The sequence below is a fragment of the Chiloscyllium punctatum genome, chromosome 17 (genome assembly GCF_047496795.1).
Source record: "Chiloscyllium punctatum isolate Juve2018m chromosome 17, sChiPun1.3, whole genome shotgun sequence".
Taxonomy (NCBI): Eukaryota; Metazoa; Chordata; class Chondrichthyes; order Orectolobiformes; family Hemiscylliidae; genus Chiloscyllium; species Chiloscyllium punctatum.
This window is the reverse complement of record NC_092755.1, coordinates 76,087,556-76,111,767: the sequence shown is the minus strand read 5'-3', so window position 1 is coordinate 76,111,767 and position 24,212 is coordinate 76,087,556. Positions and strand designations below refer to the sequence as shown.

The window sequence follows — 24,212 nt, the reverse complement described above, 5'->3', positions numbered from 1 at the left end:
GTAACAATGTATACAGAGTTAATAATCCTGTAATTGCCTTGATAAAACATTCTAGTTTCACACAGTTTCTGTCATTATAAGTAGTAAACAGGAAATCTTGCCCCTAAATGATCAATTTCCACTGAGCTCCATCAAAAGAAGCTGCATGACATTTTTTCCCACATTTTTCTTCCTCCGTCATCAATTTTAGATATTTAGTTTCATTCTGGCTACTACCTAACTGGTTCAAATTCTCTGGCAAATACAAAATCCAAAGTAATTTTCAGTGAACTCCCATTTTCCATCCCTCTTTTGTATGCTGTCTGACTCAACTCCTGGACCTTGATGGGCACCATATCTGTAGGGCAATGTTGAGGCTGGATTTTGTCATGTGATACATTCCTGCATATTTTCATAGTAAAAGTAGTCTTGTCTCAACGTGACATAATCCAGCTCTTCCTGTGTAGTATAATAGTCATATCTTATTAACGAAAGACAAATGATTAAATCTGTCACACAAGTGAAATCTCTCTGTTTATTTATTCATTGTAAAAAAATTTTTGTAGCAAAGATACTTATACATCTCTGCTATCTTCCTGTGCTTGAAGCAAGTGCCAGTTTTGTGTAGGTAGGTTAAGTGGTCGTGCTTCTTTCTCTGTCTCAGTAAGAACAAGATAATGAAAATATATGCAGAAAGCATGTTACATGTACTCATCAGTTTATTGATAACTCCTCCGTGAGTCTTGTCATGTGAATGAAAAGGCATCTTGGCAATGGAACAGGCTAATTTGGGATGCTGGCAGTCAAAGGATAATTCTAATGTTGGATACTTAAGTACTGAAGCTGATGAAGTGCATGTCATCTCATCCAAGACACTAAAGTCAGCACGTTTGAGATGTGGAGATTGTGGGTTTGGAGAATGTTGTGCATAAAAGTAATGAGCAGGAAAAGACGAGCTAGTTCAAACCTTCCACACACACATGGACTGAAAGCCAGCATAGATCAGCAAGGTCAGTAGCAAGGGGTAAGCAGGAGTTGGTACAAATTGATGGAGACTTAGAATTGACTGCAGATTATGGAAATGGCAGTCAGTAGGAGAATATTGAAATGGCTGAGGCAGTCTGAGCAGCAGGTGGGGTGAATGGGAGTGGAAACCGGTAATCATTATGGAGATTTGCAGTCTTTGAGATAAAGTATATGGGACGGAAATCTCACATCTGGAATGAAAGTGATGCTGATCCTGTGAACATTCTTGTGTTCACTGTTGGTTACTTAGGTATTGTCTTTGTTTCACATTTGTAGACCACATCTGTTCATCTGTTATTCAAAAAATCCATTGGCAACTGCTGGAAATGTATTCACCAGCCAATGAATGAGGATTTTCATTTTGTTTTAAACATTCTGCTGTTCGATTCCTGAAGTCTAGAAAATTGTGACATAGATGTGAACCATTTTGAGAGCTCTAGTCAATGATTTGAGTATAGAAATGGTCAGAATTTGCCTTTTTCCGAAACTGGTTTTGAATGTAAAAATGTATTCAAGAATGTCTTTTCAACAAAAGTGTGGGTGGACATTTTAAAAGAAGAGTAAATGCATTCAAAATGAGCATATAAGGGAGAAAGGAAGAAATAATGGTGATGGAGTTACATCAAATGGATGGGGGAGAGAGGGGTCTCCTCAGGAGCATACATACTAACATGAAACTGTTGGTTCAAATTACTTGTTTCTATGTTGGAATCACTTTTCATATATTGTAGCAACATTATGCAAAGTGCACTAAAAGAATTATTTTCTTCCTCACATCTTGGTTACAGTGAATGAACGAGACTGAACTTTCGTGTCTGTAATTTTGCTAATAGTGTAACAGTCATGTGTAATATTTTAAATAGCTATACATATAACTTATTAAGCATTGTCTCTGAAAACATGGTGTCCACTACTTCTGAAGCTTGTAGTTATAATTTCTGCAGTGTTAAACCAGAGTTATGACAGAATAACCACATGGAAATGTTATCTTTTTAGATTCCAATGAATAGCATAATTGATATCTTAAAGATGTGTATTGCTGATTAATGATTTTTTAAAAAAAATCAACTTCACTCAAGCATGTTACAACACACTTACAGAGCAAGTCAGACTTGAACCCACACCTCGTTGATAACAGGTAAGGACACTGTACCACAGAGTCTATTTATTGATATATTGGATCAATGACACATCATTCAAAATTATTTACACATTAAATAGATGATTATTTCAGACATGATTAGTTAACAATGCAACTCTACTCTTTATTTTAATTGACCAAACAAAATCCCACATTTACCATTTCCCACTGATTAACAAAGATTAAACATTGAGTCATATTGATTTAAGTACATACTTATAAATTGGAACAAGATCAGTCTAATTGAAAATCACATAGTCAAACCTATCATTTGATTACAAAGCATAGATTCTCATTTTAATTGTGTTTGACAGAAATGTTTGACTAAAGTGATATATTTATAAAAATATTTTCCTTGTACCAAAACTTTAGAATTTTAACTGATAAATTTGCAGGATGGTTACAGGCAGGTATTTGAAATTGTTAATTTACTTGAATATACTCCAATACTTTTAAATCATGTACTGGTACAAATGTGTCTTTTACGTTAGAGCCTTCTGTTTGTACTACATGATGCTGATGCTGGCCAGCCCTGGATGACATTAACAGAAATCATGACTACAAATAACTAATTCCTGTTTCAAGCAAAACTGTTCAATTTAGCTTGTTAGTCAATTATAGTATGACTTATGAGTACTTTCATAGACCAATTGACAAAATTATCCTATTGCCACATCCATAGAATTAGTAAAAATTCCTAAGCTACATAGTGTCATACTGAACACTACATAATAATTTGATGTTGACTGCAAGTTCCTGTGCTATGCAGATACTTCTTGTTAACTAATGTCAGGACAGGGAAAATGTGTGGCTTCTCCTTTTAATCTTTCTGGTTTGTTACTGCACTAAAATTAGGGGTTGAGGGGCACAGGATGAAGTGTTTAAAACACAAGCAGTAGATTACAATATATGGAAGAATCATTTCCTGTTTTTATTTTGTTTTGTGATTCTCATTTTCAGTTGAAACAATGACATTATCAACTGCATTCGGGGTAATTTCTCCCCAACCCCACTTAATTTCAGTGCTTTGTTGGAAAGTGATTCCTTATGTCCTGAACTTTTGACTGAGGATGTAATAATTAACAAGTTGCTAAGTTTGTTAAAATAAAATATAGTATTGCAGTGCTTCACAGACCACACCTTCTGCAGTATAGAACCATGTAACCTAATCTTAATGCAATTTTCTATAGTTCTTCCTCGTGCTATCAGAAATAGCTTTCATACCCGGTAAGGCCCCAGTCCTTTTCAATCTTGCATAAACACCAATGGCAGATGTTTCTCGTGAGTGAAAGCTATTTGTTACAGGTTCTTTTATTTGCTCAGTACAGGGGGTTGTCCCCTTCGGCTCGCTCCATGGCCTCTGGTTAGACTTGGGTCTCATATTTGTGCTCAAGCTTCTTGTAGTTTTCACCATCCCTCTGTAAAGTTGACATACAAAAGATTCAGTTTGGTTATTTCTGGAATACTGTAGAAAATCATTAAATTAAGGAAACAGATTGAGTTTTAAAACTCAAACTTTCAATGTTTCAGAACTAACATTACAATACTGAAACAAGAACAAAAAGCTGGGAAAACTCAGCAAGTGAGGCTGTGCCATTAGGAGAAAGTGAATGTTTCAGATCCATGACCTATTATCAGAACTCAATGTAACATATTAATTTTATTTGTCTGACCTGCTAATTTTTCAGCTTTTTTTTGCTGTTCTTTAAAAGCCATTGACCAGAAGAAATTCAACAGAACTAGCATGGAAGTACTGTGGCTAAAAGAGCAACTCCGAAGCTACAGATCTTGCAGTGTTCAACTGACCACTTGACACTCCAAGCCTGTCCATGAAGACAGGTAGATTGTGATGGATCATACTCCATTTGCCTGGATGACAGCAGCTCCAACAACACTCAAAGCTTGACACCATCCAGGACAAAACAGTTTGCTTGATTGGCACCAAACCCACAAACATTCAGTGCCTCTACCACTAACATTTAGGAGCAGTCTGCCGTCTAGACAATGCATTGCAGAAGGACAAGGACAGCAGATACATGGGAACGCCACCACCTGCGAATTTTCACTCCACTCGCTACATCTTATGATCCACACTGTGCAATGAACCTTCCTCCCATCCCTCCCTTCTGATTGTATCCCTGCTCATAACCCTCCTTATTGTATATTTACTAACCCTTCTGATTTTCTGCTGTCTAATGCTGTACTCAAAGGTCATAGTTTTATCCCTCTGTGCCCCTGCCTCAATAAATTTTGGGTCCAACATTACATTGAATTCTTTGTCACCTTCGCCCCGTGCACATTTTTGTCCAAGCGTCCTCTTCCCATTCCCACAGACCACCTGCCACCGTCGTCTCCCTCAAGTCTTTTACCAGCTTTTGACGTGTTCATTGCAAAATGTCAATGTGACATCAGTAGCTTTAGTTTCTCGGCCCCCCTCCCCCCTCACCAATTCAAAGCTGTCTCTGCTTGAACTGACTGTACTCATGCCCTCAGATCCAACCCTGATTTTGTAATCAAGCCTGCTGCCAAGGGTGGTGCTGTTTTTGTCTGCCATGCTAGTCTCTACATTGAGGTTGAGCATCAGCTCTTATACAGAAATCAAAGGTGGTGTCCATCAAACTATTGTGTCCATGGTAGTGGCAAGTAATCTCATCTCATCTCATCTGGGGATCTCCTCAACATCCATCCTTCAAGCTCATAGTCCCCAACCCCTTACCCCTTCTATTTTCTTCCAAAAAGCTACAAGCAGGACTGCCTGGGCAGACCCATTTTTTTTTCTACCAGTTCATGCCCCATGGAAATTCTCTTCCTACCTTGACTTTCTTTTTTCCTCCCCTCGTCCAGTCCTTTCCCACATGCATCTACAATTTTTCTGACACTTTGCCAATTATAGAATTCGCAGTTTTCAGGCACCATCCTGATGGAGGGCCTATGCCCGAAACGTCAATTCTCCTGTTTCTTGGATGCTGCCTGACTTGCTATGCTTTTCCAGCATGATACTCTCGACAACCACCTCCATCTTCACTATGGATGTGCAATACCTCTACATGTCCATCCCCAGTCAGGATGGTTGTAGAACTCTCCACTTCTTCCTAGAAAAAAAGCTTAAACCATTCCCATTCTCCAGTGGCTGTCCAAACTCAACTGCACCTTGAACAACGGCTGTAAGTCCTCTCTTCAAACCAAAGTTGTGGCCGCGCCTGCTCTTTTTAGGGTACATGGAACATTCCTTATTTCAATTCCACTTAGGTCCCTCCCAACAACACTCTCTCTAGTACGTCAATGACACCATCAGTGTTGCTCTCATCCAGAATAAGAAATATTTATCAATTTCACTTCCAATTTCCACCCTACTGTCACCTTTATCTTTGACTTGTCCTTTCCTCAACATCTGTGTTTCCATTTCTCTGGTTGGGTTGACTACCAATGTTCATTACAAACACCGCTCCCAAAGTTATCTGGTCTATGCATCCTCATGCCCTGCTTCCTGTCATGTCTCTTCCATTCTCCCAGTTTCTCTGTCTCTGTCCCACCTGTTTAGATGATGGCATCTTCTGCAGAAGAAGGTCTCAAATGTCCACCTTATTCCTGAACTTCCTGCTGCTGTGGTTAACAGGGCCCTCAGTCATGTCTCACCCATTTCCTGCAGATCTGCCCTCACTCCTCCTCCTCCTCCTCTTTCCTCCTATAACACCGATAGGGTCTCCCTGGTTCTCGCTTTCCACCCAATCGGCATCGGCAGCCAGTAGGTCATTTCCACCATCTCCAGCAGAATGCCACCACCAGACGCACATTCCCCTTCCCTCCTGTTACAGAGGGCATTCCCTCTGCAACACTCTGGTCCACTCTTCCTCCACTCCCAGAGTTTCCCCACATCCATGCAGCACCTTCCCATGCAATCTGCCTATTTACTTCCTCTCTCCTCACTATCCAGGCGAAATCATGCTTTACCTGCACTTCACTCAATCTAGTCTATTTGCTGCTCCTAATGTTGTCGTCTCTCTATTGGAAAGATAAAACATACTGGGCAATTCTTCTGCAGAACACCAACGTTCTGTCTGTAAAAATGACCGAGTTTCCAGTTGGCTGCTTGAACAAACCACCATGTTCCCAAGTTATCATTTCTGTCTCAGGTGTGCTGCAGCAAAGTTCAGCGCAAGCTGAAAGAACAGTATCTTACTTTCCACCTGGGGACCCTGCAGCCTTCAGGACTCTATCGAGTCGGAACCAAAACATTAACTCTGATTTGTCTTCACAGATACTGCCAGACCTGCTCAGCTTTTCCAGCAATTTCAGTTTTCGTTACTTTGTTAATATCCTCCCCAATTGTTAACACAAATCCACTGAACTAAGGAAGTGTAAAATTCATTACTGATTTGCATGACCAGACGATATAGGTGTGTGTTTTGTTGTGTAAATGGTCATAGTTGTTTGTGAAGGTATGATTATTTTTTCTACTTTTCTAGTTTTCATATACAAATATGCAAATCTAATAGTATTACAACTTGAGCTAGAGGTTAATTAAGTAATATTGAGAGTTAAATCCCAGTCCAAATTGATGCAGATGAATCCACCTTCTTTCCCTAACGCTACCATCCCCTCCCAAAACAAAACTGGATAGTTTAGACATTGGTCTCTTACGCTGTATCATGCCCATTCCTTCCTACACTGCCATCAGATTTTGATCCATCTTCCGACAGCCCTGAGGAGGACCAAAGTTTTGTCTGAGGAATGATCTAAAACAGAAAAGATGTGTGAATTCACAGCAAGAAAACCTATATGCTGTCTAACTTCTGTTGTACATATTATGTCACATGCATTAGAAATGTTATCAATATTCTGCTACATCATTATTTCCACTTGTAATGAAGATTGCAAGTGAACAGCACCACCTCAAAACAAGTCTTTCCTAAAATTGTTATGCTGATTGTTGAATACTTACAGCTGTAATACTTAATGTTATTGATTTTTGCAAAGAAAGGGAGAGAAGCCTCTAAGGATTGACCCATTTCATTTTGACTAAACCTCACCTTTAAAGCTCCTTGTTGGGTAGTTTCCTGCAACTTTGTCAGGGTGCTTCTCAGTCGAGAGTTCTCCTCTTCCAGAATACTGATGCGCAAGCTGTTTGCTTGTAACTGTTTTTCCATGTCCTGTACAACATCGCCTGTACCTGTGAGAAACAAAACACTTCAGAAAAAGTGCACACACTCTAAAGGGCAAATGAAAGTTATACCAAAGATAACTTTTAAGATGAATCTATTGGTCCTGATGAGTCCTGTCCGAAACATTGACTCTCCTGCTCTTCTGATGCTGCTTGACCTCCATATTTTATTTACAGATGAATCTATATGTTTCCTTTTCTTCTGCTTTCCAATATTTACTCTTTTGAAGGCAAGAGCTCCTATAGGTAGCAGTCATTTTCCTGTATCTTATCCAATTGCATTCTTTAATATTACAGTTTGATTGAGTCTGATTCTTTGCGCAACCACATCTATGTAAACTCAGTAAAGATTAGGTGTGTGAACCTGGGCCATGAAACATTTAAGTTGTAGCATCCTACCTGCCCAAATCACCTAACTTAGGAGATCCCGGTTTGAAACTTCATACCTTATGTCTTTGAGATTGAGACAAGGGGAAATGCATAATTTATTTTAAGAAAATCTATCAGTTTTATTCTGTTCTTTGGCCTGATTAGCATAGCCCTGGCATGCAGTGCCCCTTTCTAGATTATTTTGAAGATAAACTTCCCCCTTGGACTGCTACAGTCCATATGAAGAAAACTCTCAGCAGATTGCTGTTAAACATGGAATGCCCAGAGCTTTGCCCAGTGACAATAAGGATTGACTATACTTAGGAACACAATCAACTTCAAGTCATGTATCTTCCTGTGTGTATGCTGCCTTTGCTCTTTTGGCTTGTAGTTGTGTGATGTTACTTTTATGATACAAATAGCTTATGTCCTAATTGTTTATCAGCCACCAATATTCTGGTGAACGCAAAGACTTGCAAAAACGTTTCCTATGTAAATCAAAAAGGATTATCTAAACCATGCAAGATAAATATTCTTCTTATATTTCTACAAATGGTTGTTTTGTGTTGCTAATTCAAATAGAATAATTTTAGATTGATTCAAAATGTCAAAGAAATAGAAATTTCTTACTTTCACACGGTGTTTCAGATGGCATGTTTAAGTCAGGAAAAGCAACCAGAAGCCTACGCTGTTCCTTATATTCTTGAACTTGACTCTCTAGTTGGGACAGATTTTGTTTTATTTCAGTCATGGAATTTTCCAGACCATGTTTTTCTCGCTGTAACTCTTTTCTTAGTTGCTGTAATAATAAAGAAAAAGAGAAAAACAAAATTGGCTTTAATATTTTCCTGCTTAAGTACAATTAAAAAATTATGAGGAGTGGACATGCAGACAAATAAATTCTAGATAGTGAAAGGTTATCATTGATAAGCAGGAAGGAATGTGGAAATTGATAATGATCTTATTGAATAGTGGATCTTAACGGTCTAAGTGGCCTCCACCTGTTCCTAATTCACATGTTCATATTCTCTCTAACAGCAATACATGAACTCATTTTATTTATGACCTTAAATTGAGCATAAAGCATACTTGAACTTTCATTTATTTTGATGATATGTCATGAAAGTAGCTTATTCTTTTTCCTAATTCTTTGATACCTTAGCAAATCACATCATCCCTCCTTTAAAATCCTTTATATACGCTCCTATCACCTCATTGCTCTTACTGAGATACCCTCCTTTCTTCTGTGAGTGGTAAATTTCATCAATCTTGGGTCCCATTGCTTCCTTCCCTGATTTTATTGTTCTCCTATCAACCCCATTTAAACTCCAAAAGCATAAATTTTTCACTGTGAACCCTTTCAACTTGTTTCATTCCAACAGTCACTAGTCCCTGACCATTGACACAGCAATCTTTGAGTATATTATATCTATCCATTCAAGCCCCATCCCCCTCCTCAACTGACTTCCTGTGTCCATCCTTGGAAAATCAAATCTCACTCAAGTCCTTTTATAACTGTACTTTCAAAGACTATTAACTAGCCTTTACCATAACAATTCTGCAGTTACCAATTTACAATTAATTCTTCACATTCACCTTTGCTCCAACTTACATCACTTGGCTTCTCATCCAGTGTTGCCTGTAAACTTGGATATATAACATTTTATTCATTCAAGTCAGCTAAGGCTCCAGTACAGATCCTTACGAGCATCACTTTTACCGGTGTGCTATTGTGAGCAATCCCTTTATGCCTGCTGTCTGTCTCTTACCTCCCAACCAATTATAAATCTAAATCTCAAGGCTATTTCCATTTATATACACTTTTTTGTTTTTTCCTAAAAATCTGTGGTGCAAAGCCATCTAAAGTTCTCTAAAAACCTTCATCAAACTCAACATTTTCATCAAGCTTTTATGGTGCAATGGGACATTGTTTTATGTTAAAGGTTGTAATTGCTATTGTTGAAGCTGGCATGGGTGGAAGAAAGTATAACTTTATTCTGTCAATTTTCTCAGTTTAATTCTCCTATAGCATTGTGACACAATGCATTGAACTGCAGGATTCAATATTATGGGTATGTAAGATTATCTTCATAAATCTTAAGCCATCCCAATGTAGAGAGTAATCCATTCAAATCCAAATAATCCTTTGGTAGTACACAACCTGACTATAATTAGATATGTAGGCCATTTGTCGCAAAGTCCAGCAGATCATATCCAACAGCATAGCTCTTTGGCTGTTTGCAACAAGCAAGGTACTGACCCTACTCAACTAGAACCTGCTTATAAAATTCACAAAATCATGTCCAATGTTGGACATAATTCCACAATTGGAAAACATTTGCTACATAGTCCAGAGTGTGGGAAGAATAATGCTGATGACTAGTTAAGGCATTATCAGTAAATCAGCACTTTCATTCAGTATAATGTCTCCGAAGTCAATATTTAGAATTACCTGAAGGACGTTCAATAATGTTAAAAATCTCCTCAAATTAAGGGCACCTACCTGTTGCTTTTGGAGTTGCTGCTGCAGGTTATTTTTCTCCATGTTAACTGTCTTCAATTGCTCTTCCAGACTGCATGTCCTAGCCTCAGTCTCAGCTAATCTAGTATTCAGTTCTTCATCCAGATGATCAACACGTTGTAGTAGAACTTTAATCTTCGCTTTCAGAGACTTGATTAATTAATGAAAACACAACTGAAGAAGTGACTTTCAGTAAAATCTGAAACATAGCTTCTTTCCAGCAAGCAATGTATTGTAATGATTACCATGCGGATACATTCATGGCTTTTCATTATTTGTTGGATATTTCAGAATTTATTATAATCTCCTGCTTTCACAAGGATACCACATTCTTATATCACAACAGTAAGTGTGCTGTAAAGTAATTTGAGATATCCACAAGTTGTGAAAAGAGGCTACAACATTCCAAAAAAAAATTCCCATTTCCTGGAAAACTGAAATGAAGTTATCAAAATGGATTTGTTTATATGGACAAAATGGAAGCTCGCAGGCTTTTTAATAAATGATAAGGAGAGATTACAAAAACTAAGGTTCCATTCCCTGGAATTAGAAGCTAAAATGCTGGGTCGATTATTTGAGATTTTCATGATATTAAAGGGGAGCAGCAAGGGTGGATAAAAACATACCTTTGCTGCTAGGGAATCTAGGACCAGACAGCATAATATATAAAATCAAGCAAGACCTTCCAGGAATGAAGTTTGAAGACAGGTGTACATACAAATTATGGTAGAAGTTTGTAATACTCTTCAGCAAATAGCATAGAGACACTTGGAAACATAGAACATAACAGGAGTAGGCCAAACAACCCCCTCGAGCCTGCTCTACCATTCATTATGATCATAGCTGAATATCGAGCTTAATACCCTAATCACAACCTCTCCCCATTTCCCTTGACCCCTTTAGCCTCATGAACTATATCTACCTTCTTCTTGAAAAGGCAATGTTTTGGCTTCAACTACTTTCTATGGTAGTGAATCCTACAGGGCCACCACTCTCTGGGTGAAGAAATTTCTCCTCATTTCAGTCCTAACAGATCTATCCTTTTATCCATAAATTATGACCCCTGGTTCTGACCCCACCATTAGGAATATCTCTCCTGTATCTAACCTGTTTACTGTTTGTATTTTATAGGTTTCTATGAGATCCCCCTCAAGCATCTAAACTCCAATGAATACAATCCTAACTGATGAAATCTCTCTTCATACATCAGCCCTGCCATCCCAGGAATTAATCTGGTAAAGCTTTGCTACACTCCCTCCACAGCAACAACATTCTTTCTCAGCTAAGGAGACCAAAATTGTAAACGATATTACAGATGTGGCATCACCAATGCTTTGTATAATTGCACTAAGATATCCTTGTTCCTGTACTCAAATCCTCTTGCTATGAAGGCCAACATACAGTTTGCCTTCTTTTCTGCCTGCTACACCTGCATGCTTACTTTCAGCAACTGGTACACAAGGACACTAAGATAGTGTTGAATATTCCCCTCTCTCAATTTACAGCATTCAAAAAATTTGAGACGCTAGGTGGCATTATTGAAGAACAAGTGGGAAGTTTCCAGAGAAAGTGGAAATGATACAAGAGGTAACAAGAGTATGAAGGAGGGAATATGGATATTATTGGAATGATCAGCTCTTTGGAAAGCAGAGAAGATTGAGTAAAGTATATTTGGCAGTAAGACCATGTTTGTGAGAATAGAAATGTTAAGATAGGAGATAGAGTCAAAAATGGTGGTTTAAAAGGTAGAACCAGAGGGAAAAACTAGTAACATTTGCAAATGAATATACTGGTTGTACTCTAATACCTCTAATTTGAAATAATACTGATGAATTGGACCTCATTTACCAGTTTTACTGTTTTTCCCTTCTGAGAGAAATTGGTTAAAATTTACAAACTCTGCTGTGGAAAGCAAGATTATGATGGCAATCGGTAAGAGAGTGGGAATAAGATGGAGATTTTACAGGAAATGGAGTGAAACAATAATCCAGCTGGTTGTGAAAATAAGTGGGTTCGGTAGATAGTCAATTGCTAAAAATGGACACAGATCAAAAATGCAGTAAGAAAAAAATCAGGTGAAATTTGGAAACAGAATAATGATATAATATAAACAAAATCCTCATTTAGCTTTGCAAGGACGAGAGCTTTGTAACATGATATGTAATGTACTTGCCTTTCTCTGCCAGATTCATAGAGTTTTTACAGCATAGAAAGATGCCTTTCAGCCCACTGTGTCCATGCTGGTCATCAAACATCCATCCATTCTAATCTCATTTTGCAGCACTTAGTCTGTAGTCTTGGTTCCTGCTTCCATTGTCCCTTCAGACAGAGAATTCCAAATACCCACAACTCTTTGAATGAAAAATGTTGTCCTCAAATCCCCTTAAAACCTCTTACTTCTTACCTAAAAATGATGCCTCCTGGTTATTGATCCTTCTACAAAGGGGAAACATTTCTCACTATTTACCTTGCCTATGCTCCTCAGAACTTCGTACGCCTCAATCAGACCCTCTCTCAGTCTTCTTTGCTCTAAAGAAAACAATTCCAGTCTATCGACTCTCTCTTCGTAGCTGAATTGCTTCAGCCCAGGCAACATCCTGGTGAATCTCATTTACACTCTCTGTAATGCAATCACGTCCTTGCCAAAGTGTGGTGACCAGAACTACATACAGTATTCCAGTTTTGACCTGAACAACATTACATATAATGCCATTATAATCTCCTTGCTCTTGGATTTAGTGCGTTGACTAATAAAGAATATGACTTCTTAACCACCTTATCTAACTGTCCTGCTGCTTACAAGGATCTGTAGACATGGACACCAAGGTCCCTCTGATCTTCTGTACATCCTACAGTCCTACCATTCAACGTGAACTCTCTTGTCTCATTAGTCCTCCAAAAATGCATCAACTGACATTTTTCTGGATTAAACTCCATTTGTTAATTTTTTCAGCCGATCTGACCAGCTTGTCTATCATCCTGTAGTCTAAGGCTTTCCTCCTCACTATTTATCACACCATCAATTTTCATACCAACTGCAAATTTACTGATCATACCTCCTATATTCATGTCTCAATCATGAATATAAACCGCGAGTGGCTCAGTACTGAATCCTGTGGTACATCGCTGGACATTGGTCTTGAGTCACAAAACACCTTTTGACCATCACTTTGCTTCCTGCCCCTAACCAATTTTAGATCTTATTAAGCAAACTACCCTGGATTCCACGGACTCTTAGCTTCTTAACCAGTCTGCTATGCAAGATCTTGTCAAAAGCCTTATTAAAGTCCATGCAAACCACATCATGGACTACCCTCACCTACACACCTTGTCACTTCCTTAAAAAATTCAATTAAACTCAGTAATCACGATCTCCCCATTACAAAGCACATTGACCATCCTTAATTAATCCTTGCCTCTCCATGTGGAGATTAATTGTGTCCCTCAGAATACTTTTCAATAGTTTCCCTACTACAGATGTTACAGAGGCCTGTAGTTTTCTAATTTATCTCTACTGCCCTTCTGGAATACTGGAATCACATTAGCTGTCCTGCAGTGCTCTCATACCCCACCTGTGGCCAGAATGAAATTGTCATCCTATCCTCTTTCAACCACTTTCCCCATTGACACAAACCAGCTTTTGATACAATATTACTGACGAGAGGAGATTGAGCTGGAATGCATATTTAATATGGGATCAAATATGTACATGTTTTTAAAGTTTGGTGTATTTTATACATTGCGATTTGCTGGGTACATTACCTCTTCGTGTCTCAGCATGCTGTTAATTTTCACTTTTTCTTTGTCTAGTTCACTACTAATAATTTTGAGCTGCTGTGTTGTGCTGTCCAGTTGACTAGTTAAAGTTTTAACTTGCTCTTCAAGAGTCAGCACCACAGTTTTGTCTGTCATCTTGAGTCTCATTTCTTCCAGCAGCATCTTCTTAGACTGCTCTGTCCAGAAATTGCAACAGAATTACAATTCCAAATAAATTCCTATAATCTTGCAACTTTATACTGGTGTTCTTTTGAATTTTTGGAGTTCGGTGTCTATGAGCAGGTTTGTGACACTGACATTACCAAATCTGGCTTCCAAATCTATAGCAGTATCATGGATTTACAATAAACTAGGTCTAAGAGTTTGCCAGATTTTGCAGTGCAACTGCCAGAAGCTGGTTCACAAATGCCATTTCACAAATGAAAAAATCCAAACTAAAAGAACATTATATTCAATATTAATGAGATTGGCCTGAAGAGATGTGCTGGTCTGTGTAAAAGTCATCCTGACAACTTGCCAACTGTTTTAGGAATATGGATGTGTGTTGTTTTTTAAAATTTATTTCTAGGCATTGGGCAGCCCAGCATTTATTTTCAATACCGATACAATTAAGTAGGCAATTTGTTAGCCCATTTTGGAGGGAAATTAAAAGTCAACTTCATTGTTGTGGCTCTGAAGTCACCTACAGACCAGACAAGGTAATGACAGCAGATTTTCTTTCTTAGATGGCATTAGTGAACTAGCTGGGTTTTTACAACATTTTTTTTAGTTTTATGACCAGCATTAATAACACAGGCTTTTTATTAACCAAATTGTTAAGCTGTAACATTGAGATTTGAAATTGTATCTCTGAATCATTAGTCTAATCATATAATCACTTTGTTACTATATCCAGGATCAGGAATGTGCATATGACTCTCATCATTATTGATAATCTTCCATCAAGTCAAGTATTATTATTTCTTATGGATGTCAGCATTGGCTTTGGTTTCACAGATAGCTTCAGAATCCTATATGAACTTTACTGGCTCTTTCAGTGAGGCCATCTGCTATTAGCTTGTATAAATGATGGAGTTTGTTGGCTCAAATAGTCAGCCTCTCTGTCAGTGATTGCTCTCATTGACTAGAAAGTCTTCACACCATTTTTGATTCTGGATTAGTGGTGCTGGAAGAGCACGGCAGTCAAGCAGCATCCAAGGAGCTTCGAAATCGACGTTTCGGGCAAAAGCCCTTCATCAGGAGTAAAGGCAGTGAGCCTGAAGCGTGGAGAGATAAGCTAGAGGAGGGTGGGGGTGGGGAGAAAGTAGCGTAGAGTACGATGGGTAAGTGGGGGAGGGGATGAAGGTGATAGGTCAGGGATGAGAGGGTGGAGTGGATAGGTGGAAAAGGAGATAGGCAGGTAGGACAAGTCCGGACAAGTCATGGGGACAGTGCTGAGCTGGAAGTTTAGAACGAGGGTGAGGTGGGGGAAGGGGGAAATGAGGAAACTGTTGAAGTCCACATTGATGCCCTGGGGTTGAAGTGTTCCGAGGCGGAAGATGAGGCGTTCTTCCTCCAGGCGTCTGGTGGTGAGGGAGCGGCGGTGAAGGAGGCCCAGGACCTCCATGTCCCTGGCAGAGTGGGAGGGGGAGTTGAAATGTTGGGCCACGGGGCGGTGTGGTTGATTGGTGCAGGTTTCCTGGAGATGTTCCCTAAAGCGCTCTGCTAGGAGGCGCCCAGTCTCCCCAATGTAGAGGAGACCGCATCGGGAGCAACGGATACAATAAATGATATTAGTGGATGTGCAAGTAAAATATTTTAATCATGAGTGGGCATGTTTTCTGGGTTAATTGAGCAGAATCTCATGTAGACTTTTGTATTATACTTGAAAGTCTTTTTTATCCTTTGGTCCCAGTGCTAATAGAGTCCCTGCTGAATTCTGAGTACAGAACCTTGAGTAAGCAGTAATATGTTGGGAATTCTGATGGCATGTTCCATCCATCTGAATTATTGAGAGATTATCATGGCCTCTAGACTTGCCATATCTTCTTCTTGGAAGCTGCTTGGTCTTCTATCATTCCAGTTATTGTGCATTACTCATCCAAAACAGCAATGATGATGTTATTGGGTCTTGATATGATATCTTCACAATCAAGAGAAGCAGGAGAACCATTGTCTGGCACACTTAAAGTTATGGGAAGTGCAACGTCACAATTCTTAAAAATGTGAGTGTGTAATTTACTTCAAGCTGAGCTAGAACATTGGATTTAGTCGTGTACCTCTTGTCAATGTCAGCATTTGGGGATAGGTAGCTTACAAGATATGGGAAATAAGGCACATTTTCCAATACTTCATCATGAATTTCAATTGAAGGCAATGGATTTGACAAATTTGGTGTGGGTTAAGTGGGGGACTTTCTGGATGTTCAAGATAAGTAAGCTCTGAATGACTTTGCTGAAGAAGTCAATTATTTGTTGTGGTTTATTTTCAGGACAAGCACTAACTTGTATGTCATTGGTATTTTGGATGTTCCTACATTCCAGGGACAGCAGCGGTTCAAGGCAGCAGCTTGCTACCACCTTGTCAAGGGCAATTATAGGTGGTCAATGAGTGCAGGCTTAGCCAACAACAACATCTACATGCGAAGCAAAAAAAACATTAAAAATCAGCATGCTTTAGTTCTATTACAGCAGTGGTTGTTGTTTTGGTTTTGGTTGGTTAAGGTTAAAGAACTTATCATCATGCAATTAATTATGACCACACTTAGGAGGACAGCCTGTCAGAATTAAGTTGTGGCATTTCTACAAAAACAAAATGAGAATAACAAACCCCAGTTTAATGCTTGTTTTGACAAGTAGGGAGTCTGTGGTGAAGTCTCTGATTCTTAGCAATAACTGCATATTGGAAGTCAATTACATTTATGAACCTAGCTATGTATCCATATCACTGTAGCACATTCTAAAGAATAGATTCAAAGGCTGTTTTGAGATCCAAGAAAACCATGTATAAAGGGATATTCTTTTCTGTTTACCAATCCTGAAGCTGATGCATTATGAAGTTCTTGTCAATGGTTCCTCTAGTCTAAGTGACAGTGGGACTCCAGAAGGATTACAATTGGTGAAAGGAAATTAAGAAGTAATTTAGCTAGGACCTCATCAACAGTTGAGAGCAATGCTGTGCCTTTGTAGTCTCCAGTGTTCAACTTATTTCCTTTCTTGAAGATTGTGATCATCATCACATCTCTAAGGTCACTTGGAAATTCTACATTATTCCACAGCTTTACAGATAAGTTTACTAATTGTCAAACAAGGAGAAAGTGAGGACTGCAGACACTGGAGATTGGAGCTGAAAAATGTGTTGCTGGAAAAGCACAGCAGGTCAGGCAGCATCCAAGGAACAGGAGAATCAACGTTTCGGGCATAAGCCCTTCTTCAGGAATCTTCAGAAATGTCGATTCTCCTGCTCCTTGGATGCTGCCTGACCTGCTGCACTTTTCCAGCAACACATTTTTCAGCTAATGGTCAAACAAGTATACTCTTGAAATATCGAAGCTTGGTGACACTGCAGTTTTCCAAGTGTCCCAAAACTTTTTTTTTTAAGAATTTATATTCTGCACAATTCTGATTAACTGCATTAGTTAATTTGGTAAAAAATTATGTTCTCCTGATTAACTTTTAGCTACTTGCTATTTGGTTTAAAGCTGCAGGGTAAAGCTATCCATTTATTTAGCTTGTAAATATCAAGTTTCTTTCCAATTATTGTGTGAGAAGACCAGGAGCTCTCCTGGAACATGATTTCACAATGTTGTAATTATTAATATTTGATGTGGGAGATGTATTGAGGCATATTGAAAGTGGTGGTGCTCTGAAGTTGCTAGACATAAAAGCCCCGACTGACATTTCAGTAGACATGTTGCCAGCTGCATGCTATAAAAAGAATAGCTGGTAACCAGATGGAGGGAAAAACCCATTAAGAAGAGCCTGAGGGACTGCCAACAAGTTGAAAGTCAATGGGGAAAACTTGGCTGTGATCAAAGCAGCACTGATGGAATAAATGAGCACACATAATCCTGGCACCTACAGAAACTCTGAAAGATCCAAGTACAAGGTGAAACTTCTTCAAATCTGACTTGAACTAATTTTAAAACATAAGGAAGTGGATGTTTCATAATTTCTAGTCTCCTCTGCTTCCCCTTACAAGCATGAAACCAGCAACAAAAACACAACTCAATCCCAAAGAGGTGAAAGAAACAGCAAGAAGTGTATTGCAGACTTACCAAGATCTCGTATTAGTACGTGCTGCCCTTTGACTTCCTCCTTCAGGACTGACAGTTTCTCCTCTAATGTAGTACTTCCTAAAACAGAACTACACAATTGACATCAGGATAGCTCACAGCTTTTCACACCTCAGCTCTGTCCCATTGGATGTAATAGCTAGATTTTCAGAGTCTTGGAGATTCCATTGCTTATCCAAACTGGTTCAAAGAACCAAGATCTAAAATTCCACCCTGATTTCTGACAGATCCTATTTTTAGGAAGTGGGGGGGGGGGGGTGACAGAGATAGGGAGGGGGTGTAGGGGGCTGGAGGGGGTGACAGAGATAGGGAGGGGGTGTAGGGGGTGGCAGAGATAGGGAGGGGGTGTAGGGGCTGGAGGGGGTGACAGAGATAGGGGTGGGGGGGGGGGGGGGGGGGGGGGGGGGGGTGGGGGGGGGGGGGGGGGGTGGGGGGGGGGGGGGGGTGGGGGGGGGGGGGGGGGGGGGGGTGGGGGGGGGGGGGGGGGGGGGGGTGGGGGGGGGGGGGGGGGGGTGGGGGTGGGGGGGGTGGGGGGGGGGGTGGGGGGGGGGGGGGGTGGGGGGGTGGGGGGGGGGGGGGGGGTGGGGGGGGGGGGGGGGGGGGGTGGGGGGGGTGGGGGGGGGGGGGGGGGTGGGGGTGGGGGGGGTGGGGGGGGGGTTGGGGGGGGGAGACTAAAAGGGGGCAAACCAAAAGAAAAATCAGCAAGGCCATTAGTTCAAACAGAGCCAATGTTTTGCTGTTGCAAAGGCCATGCCCTGCAGTGTGTGAGATATAATTATTTCAGAATAGATGTAAATGCTTATAAAAGGCTGATAATGCTTATGAAACCTCCAAATTATTTAAATGGACAGTCTTTTAAATCTTGGAAATAAAACAACTTTGCTTATGTCTGCAAGATGAATAAAATCCCTGCTTGGAATTTCAACAGATAAATGTTGACATACATAATCGAAGTGCTATCATTATGGACCTGACTGCTTCCACAACTTGAAATGATTACAGTGGAATGCTGTACTTTCACTATTAACAGCTTGCAGTGGTCATAAGAGATAAGCTGTTTTGATACCAGGTCATGAATAAATATTTTTGTGTTTTCAAGGAATTACATACCATGTATTAAATGAAGCCTTACAAATGACTGTAATAGGTGCATAGAACTACAATTTATTTCATATTAGTATGGTACCGGAGGTTCACTAATAGTGACTTTTGGGTGAGTTGGCATTGTGTGCAAAGGATATTGGGTAGAGGCACAGGTTGGTATGCTTGGGTCATGGAGAATAGGCTATGAGGGGGTGAGCACTTGGGGCATGATATTTAACAACACAGCTCTAAACCAGCTGTTCCAAAGAACCTGGGTGGGTCTTCTAATCAGCCCTCTTTGGCACAAAGCAGCCTCTATGGCTGTATCTGATCAGTGGCTGGGAGAGGCAGGCCCAAATGCAGCATGGATTTGCCCACCATCACCCTCCCAGAACAAACATCCCACCATTCAGAATATTTTTGACTCACATGGGGAGCAGAAGTCCAGGCTGGTGAATGACAGAAATGGGAAGTATTCAGTTATTTCAGGATGAGAGTGAAGATTTTGATGTTCCAACCTTTAAATGAACTCAAGCATAACTGAAAATATATTTAAAAATACAATAAAAAAAAACACTGCAGCTGCTGGAAATCAGAAATAAAAACAGTTAAATGCTCCAAATATTTAGCTGGTTAAGTTGCATCTGTTGAAAGAGAAACTGAGTGTTTCATTAGAACTGGTTAAAAAGTGGAATGTAATGGATTTTAAGCAAGTACAGTAGACAGAGAAAAGAGATGAGGAATAAAGAAAAAAAGTCAAGATTTGTGAAAATGTGGAAGATGTATGTGATTTAAGAAAACAATGGGCTTTAAGTCATGGGAACTTGACCAATCATTCAATAACCAATGAAGGTATATCCTTGGCATAAATGCAAAATGACACCTACATCATTGAAAAATACTTTGTCTCAAATTCATATTACCTTTCCTAAGCATCTCTTTGTCATCTTCAAGTTTTCTTACTCTCTCAGAATTATCTCTATTTATCTCCTTCATTTGTTTGTCAAATTCTTGTATTTTCAAATTTTGTTGTTCTTTTTCCTTTTCGAGTTCTTTGTTAAAATTATCAATTGTCTTTTTCATTTGGCTGTGCTGCTCAGCTGCAGTCTGCAGCTCGGTTTTTAGTGGATTAATGCTGTTCAGGAGTTCAGTGAGATATTTATTTATTCGGGCCAGGTCTTTGCTCTGTTCAGAAGCCCAATAGGCTACATCAGTTGCTGTCATCATTCCATCACCCAAGGTTTCCTTCACTACTTCCTGAAACCGGCTCAGAGCTGAAGGGATATTCTGGCTTTGACAAATGGCGATAATAGAATTGCTGACCATTTTAAGGGTTGCTTGTGTACGGGCACAGGCATCACATGGTACTAGAGCTGATTCTACTGTCTGTGAACCAATGTTCCGAGTATCAGTAGCTACACTAGGAGAGCTTCTTTGTGCTTCACTTAATCCAGCATTTACAGGTGTGAGAGAGACTTGTGACAGTGTCATCCCAGTGAACTTGCTGTTTTGAGGGAGTGACGGCGAGTTATAAGTTTCAGATGTACAATTCTTCAATCTTTCAATCTCTGCCTTGGAATTCATCAGGTCACTTTGCAGTTTGGAAAGATTCATTGCCATCAAACTTTTCTATTAAAATAGGAACATAATTCAATATTTTAAACAGTCTGTTCTGTTGGGTGCAATACCTTCTATTCAAATTAAATTGCAGCAAATGCATTAAAGAATTTTTGTCAAAAGGCAGCTGATTAGATTAGATTCCCTACAGTGTGGAAACAGGCCCTTTGGCCCAACAAGTCCACACCAACCCTCTGAAGAGTAACCCACCCAGATCCATTTCCCTCTGACTAATGCACCAGCACCGTGGGCAATTTAGTATGGCCAATTCACCTGACCTGCACATCTTTGTGACTGTGGGAGGAAACCGGAGCATACCCATGCAGACATGGGGAGAATATGCAAACTCCACACAGTCACCCAAAGCTGGAATTGAACCTGGGACCCTGATGCTGTGAGACAGCAGTGCTAACCACTGTGCCACCCATGCATGATTATTTGTAGCATTGCTTCTGTAAGAAACAAAGCAAGACTTCTTTTTACTTCAGACTATAGTTTTAAAGTTGCTAATAGTGAATTGTGAATGGATTAATAAATCATAGAAAGTCTTCCAGAAAATCTTTCATTGAAGTCTGCAAAATAACCCACTTTGGGAATTCCTCTTCCATTGTTATTGATGGCTGGTGCTTGTTTTACATTTGCAGTGTCCAGGAAACATTCAAGCAACTGAAACTCTTCCCTGAGTAGCAGTTGCCATTAGATAGCTGTTAAGTATACATATAGAAGATACATATAGGAAGTAATAAATGAGTACATAAGAAACATACCACAATAATTATGGGTGAGTTGAATTTTACATGGTTTAGGTGAATCAGATGGGCAAAGGTGGCCTGGAAAATTATTTCTTTTCTTTTGGGGTGGGGGGACAATTTCTTAGAGGAGTACGTTCTAGAGCCAACCAGAAAGTTGGCAGTTCCAGGTATGTAATGAGAAATTATTAATAATTAACCTCATTGTGAAGGAGCTCGAGGTGACAGTGATCATAACATTACCAAATTTCATGTTCCACCCCAAAAGAAAAGAAATAATTTTCCAGGCCACCTTTGCCCATCTGATTCGCCTAAACCATGTGAAATTCCATAATTAGTATTTTAAACTTCCACGGGGAAACGATGGCCTAGTCGTACTGTTGCTGGATTAGTAAAAGACCCAGGCAGGTTGTGGAATTGAAATTCAATAAAAATCAAGAATTAAAGACAAATGATGACAATGAAACATTGTCAATTAATGTAAAAACCCATTTGGTTCACCCATGTCCTGTAGGGAAGGAAATGTTTGCTGGTCAGACCTACATGTACCTCCAGACCCACGGCAATGTTAGTTGACTCATAACTGCCCTCTGATGTAGCCTAGCAAGCCATTCAATAGAATGCAAGGTTTGTGAAAGTTTGTAGCTCAGGTTGAGGTTTAGGGTGTAGGTTTGCTCGCTGAGCTGTAGGTTTGATATCCAGACGTTTCATTACCTGGCTAGGTAACATCATCAGTGGCGACCTCCAAGTGAAGTGAAGCTATTGTCTCCTGCTTTCTATTTATATGTTTGTCCTGGATGGAGTTCCTGGGGTTTGTGGTGATGTCATTTCCTGTTCGTTTTCTGAGGGGTTGATAGATGGTATCTAGATCTATGTTTGTTTATGGCGTTGTGGTTGGAGTGCCAGGCCTCTAGGAATTCTCTGGCATGCCTTTGCTTAGCCTGTCCCAGGATAGATGTGTTGTCCCAGTCGAAATGGTGGGTTTTTTTCATCCGTGTGTAGGGCTATGAGGGAGAGAGGGTCGTGTCTTTTTGTGGCTAGCTGGTGTTCGTGTATCCTGGTGGCTAATTTTCTTCCTGTTTGTCCTGTGTAGTGCTTGTGGCAGTCCTTGCATGGAATTTTGTAGACGATGTTGGTTTTGTCCATGGGTTGTACTGGATCTTTTAAGTTTGTTAGTTTTTGTCTGAGAGTGTTGTTGGATTTGTGTGCTAATAGGATTCCGAGTAGTAGTCTGGTTGTCACTTCTGAGGCTTCTTTGATGTACGGTAAGGTGCTTCGGGTTTCTGGCTATGTTTGGTCTGCTTGTCGTGGTTTGTTCTTGAGGAATCTGCGGCCTGTATTTTTTTGAGTTTCCATTCTTCTTGAATATGTTGTACAGGTGGTTCTCCTTTGTTTTCCGAAGTTCGTCTGTGCTGTAGTGTGAGGAGGCTCGTTGGAATAGTGTTCTGATACAGCTTCGTTTGTATGTGTTGGGATGGTTGCTGGTGTAGTTAAGTATTTGGTCAGCGTTTGTCGGTTTTCTGTATACGCAGGTTTGTACTTCCCCGTTGTCCATTCTTTCGACTGTGACGTCCAGGAATGCGAGTTTGTTGTCGGTTTCTTCCTCCTTGGTGAACTTTATGCCTGTGAGGGTGTTGTTGATGATGTTAAATGTCACTTCTATCTTGTTTCGTTTTGTGTTGACAAAGGTGTCATCTACGTAGCAGACCCAGATTTTTGGTGTGATGTTTGGTAGGGCTGTTTGTTCTAGTCTTTGCATTACCGCTTCTGCTATGAATCCTGATAGCGGAGATCCCATGGGTGTGCCGTTGGTTTGTTTGTAGATTATGTTGTTGAAGTTGAATTGGGTGGTGAGGCACAGGTCCACTAGCTTCATGATGTTTTTGTGACAAACTTAAAAGACGCAGTACAACCCATGGACAAACCAATGTCGTCTACAAAATTCTATGCAAGGACTGCCACAAACACTACGTAGGACAAACAGGAAGAAAGTTAGCCACCAGGATACACTAACACCAGCTAGCCACAAAAAGACACGACCCTCTCTCCCTCGTAGCCCTACACACAGAGGAAAAAAAACACCATTTCGACTGGGATAGCACATCTATCCTGGGACAGGCTAAGCAAAGACATGCCAGAGAATTCCTAAAGGCCTGGTACTCCAATCACAACGCCATAAACAAGCACACAGATTTGGATACAATCTATCAACCCCTCAGAAAACGAACAGGAAATTACATCACCATAAACCCCAGGAAACCCATCCAGGACAAACATATAAATAAAAAGCAGGAGACAACAGCTTCGCTTCACTTGGAGGTCACCACTGATGATGTTACCTAGCCAGGTAATGAAACGTCTGGATATCAAACCTACAGCTCAGCGAGCAAACCTACACCCTAAAATTCAGGTGAATCAACTGCTAGAAAGTCTCAAAATCCAAATAGGCCACCTGGCATTAGCTAAGGCATCAGAAACTTCAATGGTAAACACAGCCCCTGTCAATCCTGCTGAGT

The 24,212-nt window shown here is 40.0% G+C and overlaps 1 protein-coding gene across 7 annotated transcripts in view; it reads right to left on the bottom strand.

The window, feature by feature from the left end:
- Window positions 1-2,109: 2,109 nt before the first annotated feature.
- The window catches only part of ccdc157 (coiled-coil domain containing 157), a 54,736-nt gene continuing 32,633 nt past the window's right edge, over window positions 2,110-24,212 (bottom strand). The window contains exons 4-11 of one of the 7 annotated variants that reach the window (XM_072587561.1): window positions 20,254-20,959; window positions 18,230-18,307; window positions 13,960-14,150; window positions 10,180-10,347; window positions 8,307-8,475; window positions 7,177-7,316; window positions 6,788-6,882; window positions 2,110-3,564 (exon numbers count right to left, since the gene is read on the bottom strand). In XM_072587561.1, the coding sequence (XP_072443662.1) occupies window positions 3,318-3,564; window positions 6,788-6,882; window positions 7,177-7,316; window positions 8,307-8,475; window positions 10,180-10,347; window positions 13,960-14,150; window positions 18,230-18,307; window positions 20,254-20,959 (1,794 nt within the window). In that variant the 3' untranslated portion in view covers window positions 2,110-3,317. Of the gene's footprint in view, window positions 3,565-6,787; window positions 6,883-7,176; window positions 7,317-8,306; window positions 8,476-10,179; window positions 10,348-13,959; window positions 14,151-18,229; window positions 18,446-20,253; window positions 20,960-24,212 lie in introns of those variants that run through there. The other 6 variants (XM_072587562.1, XM_072587564.1, XM_072587565.1 and 3 more) reach the window with 6 other exon arrangements.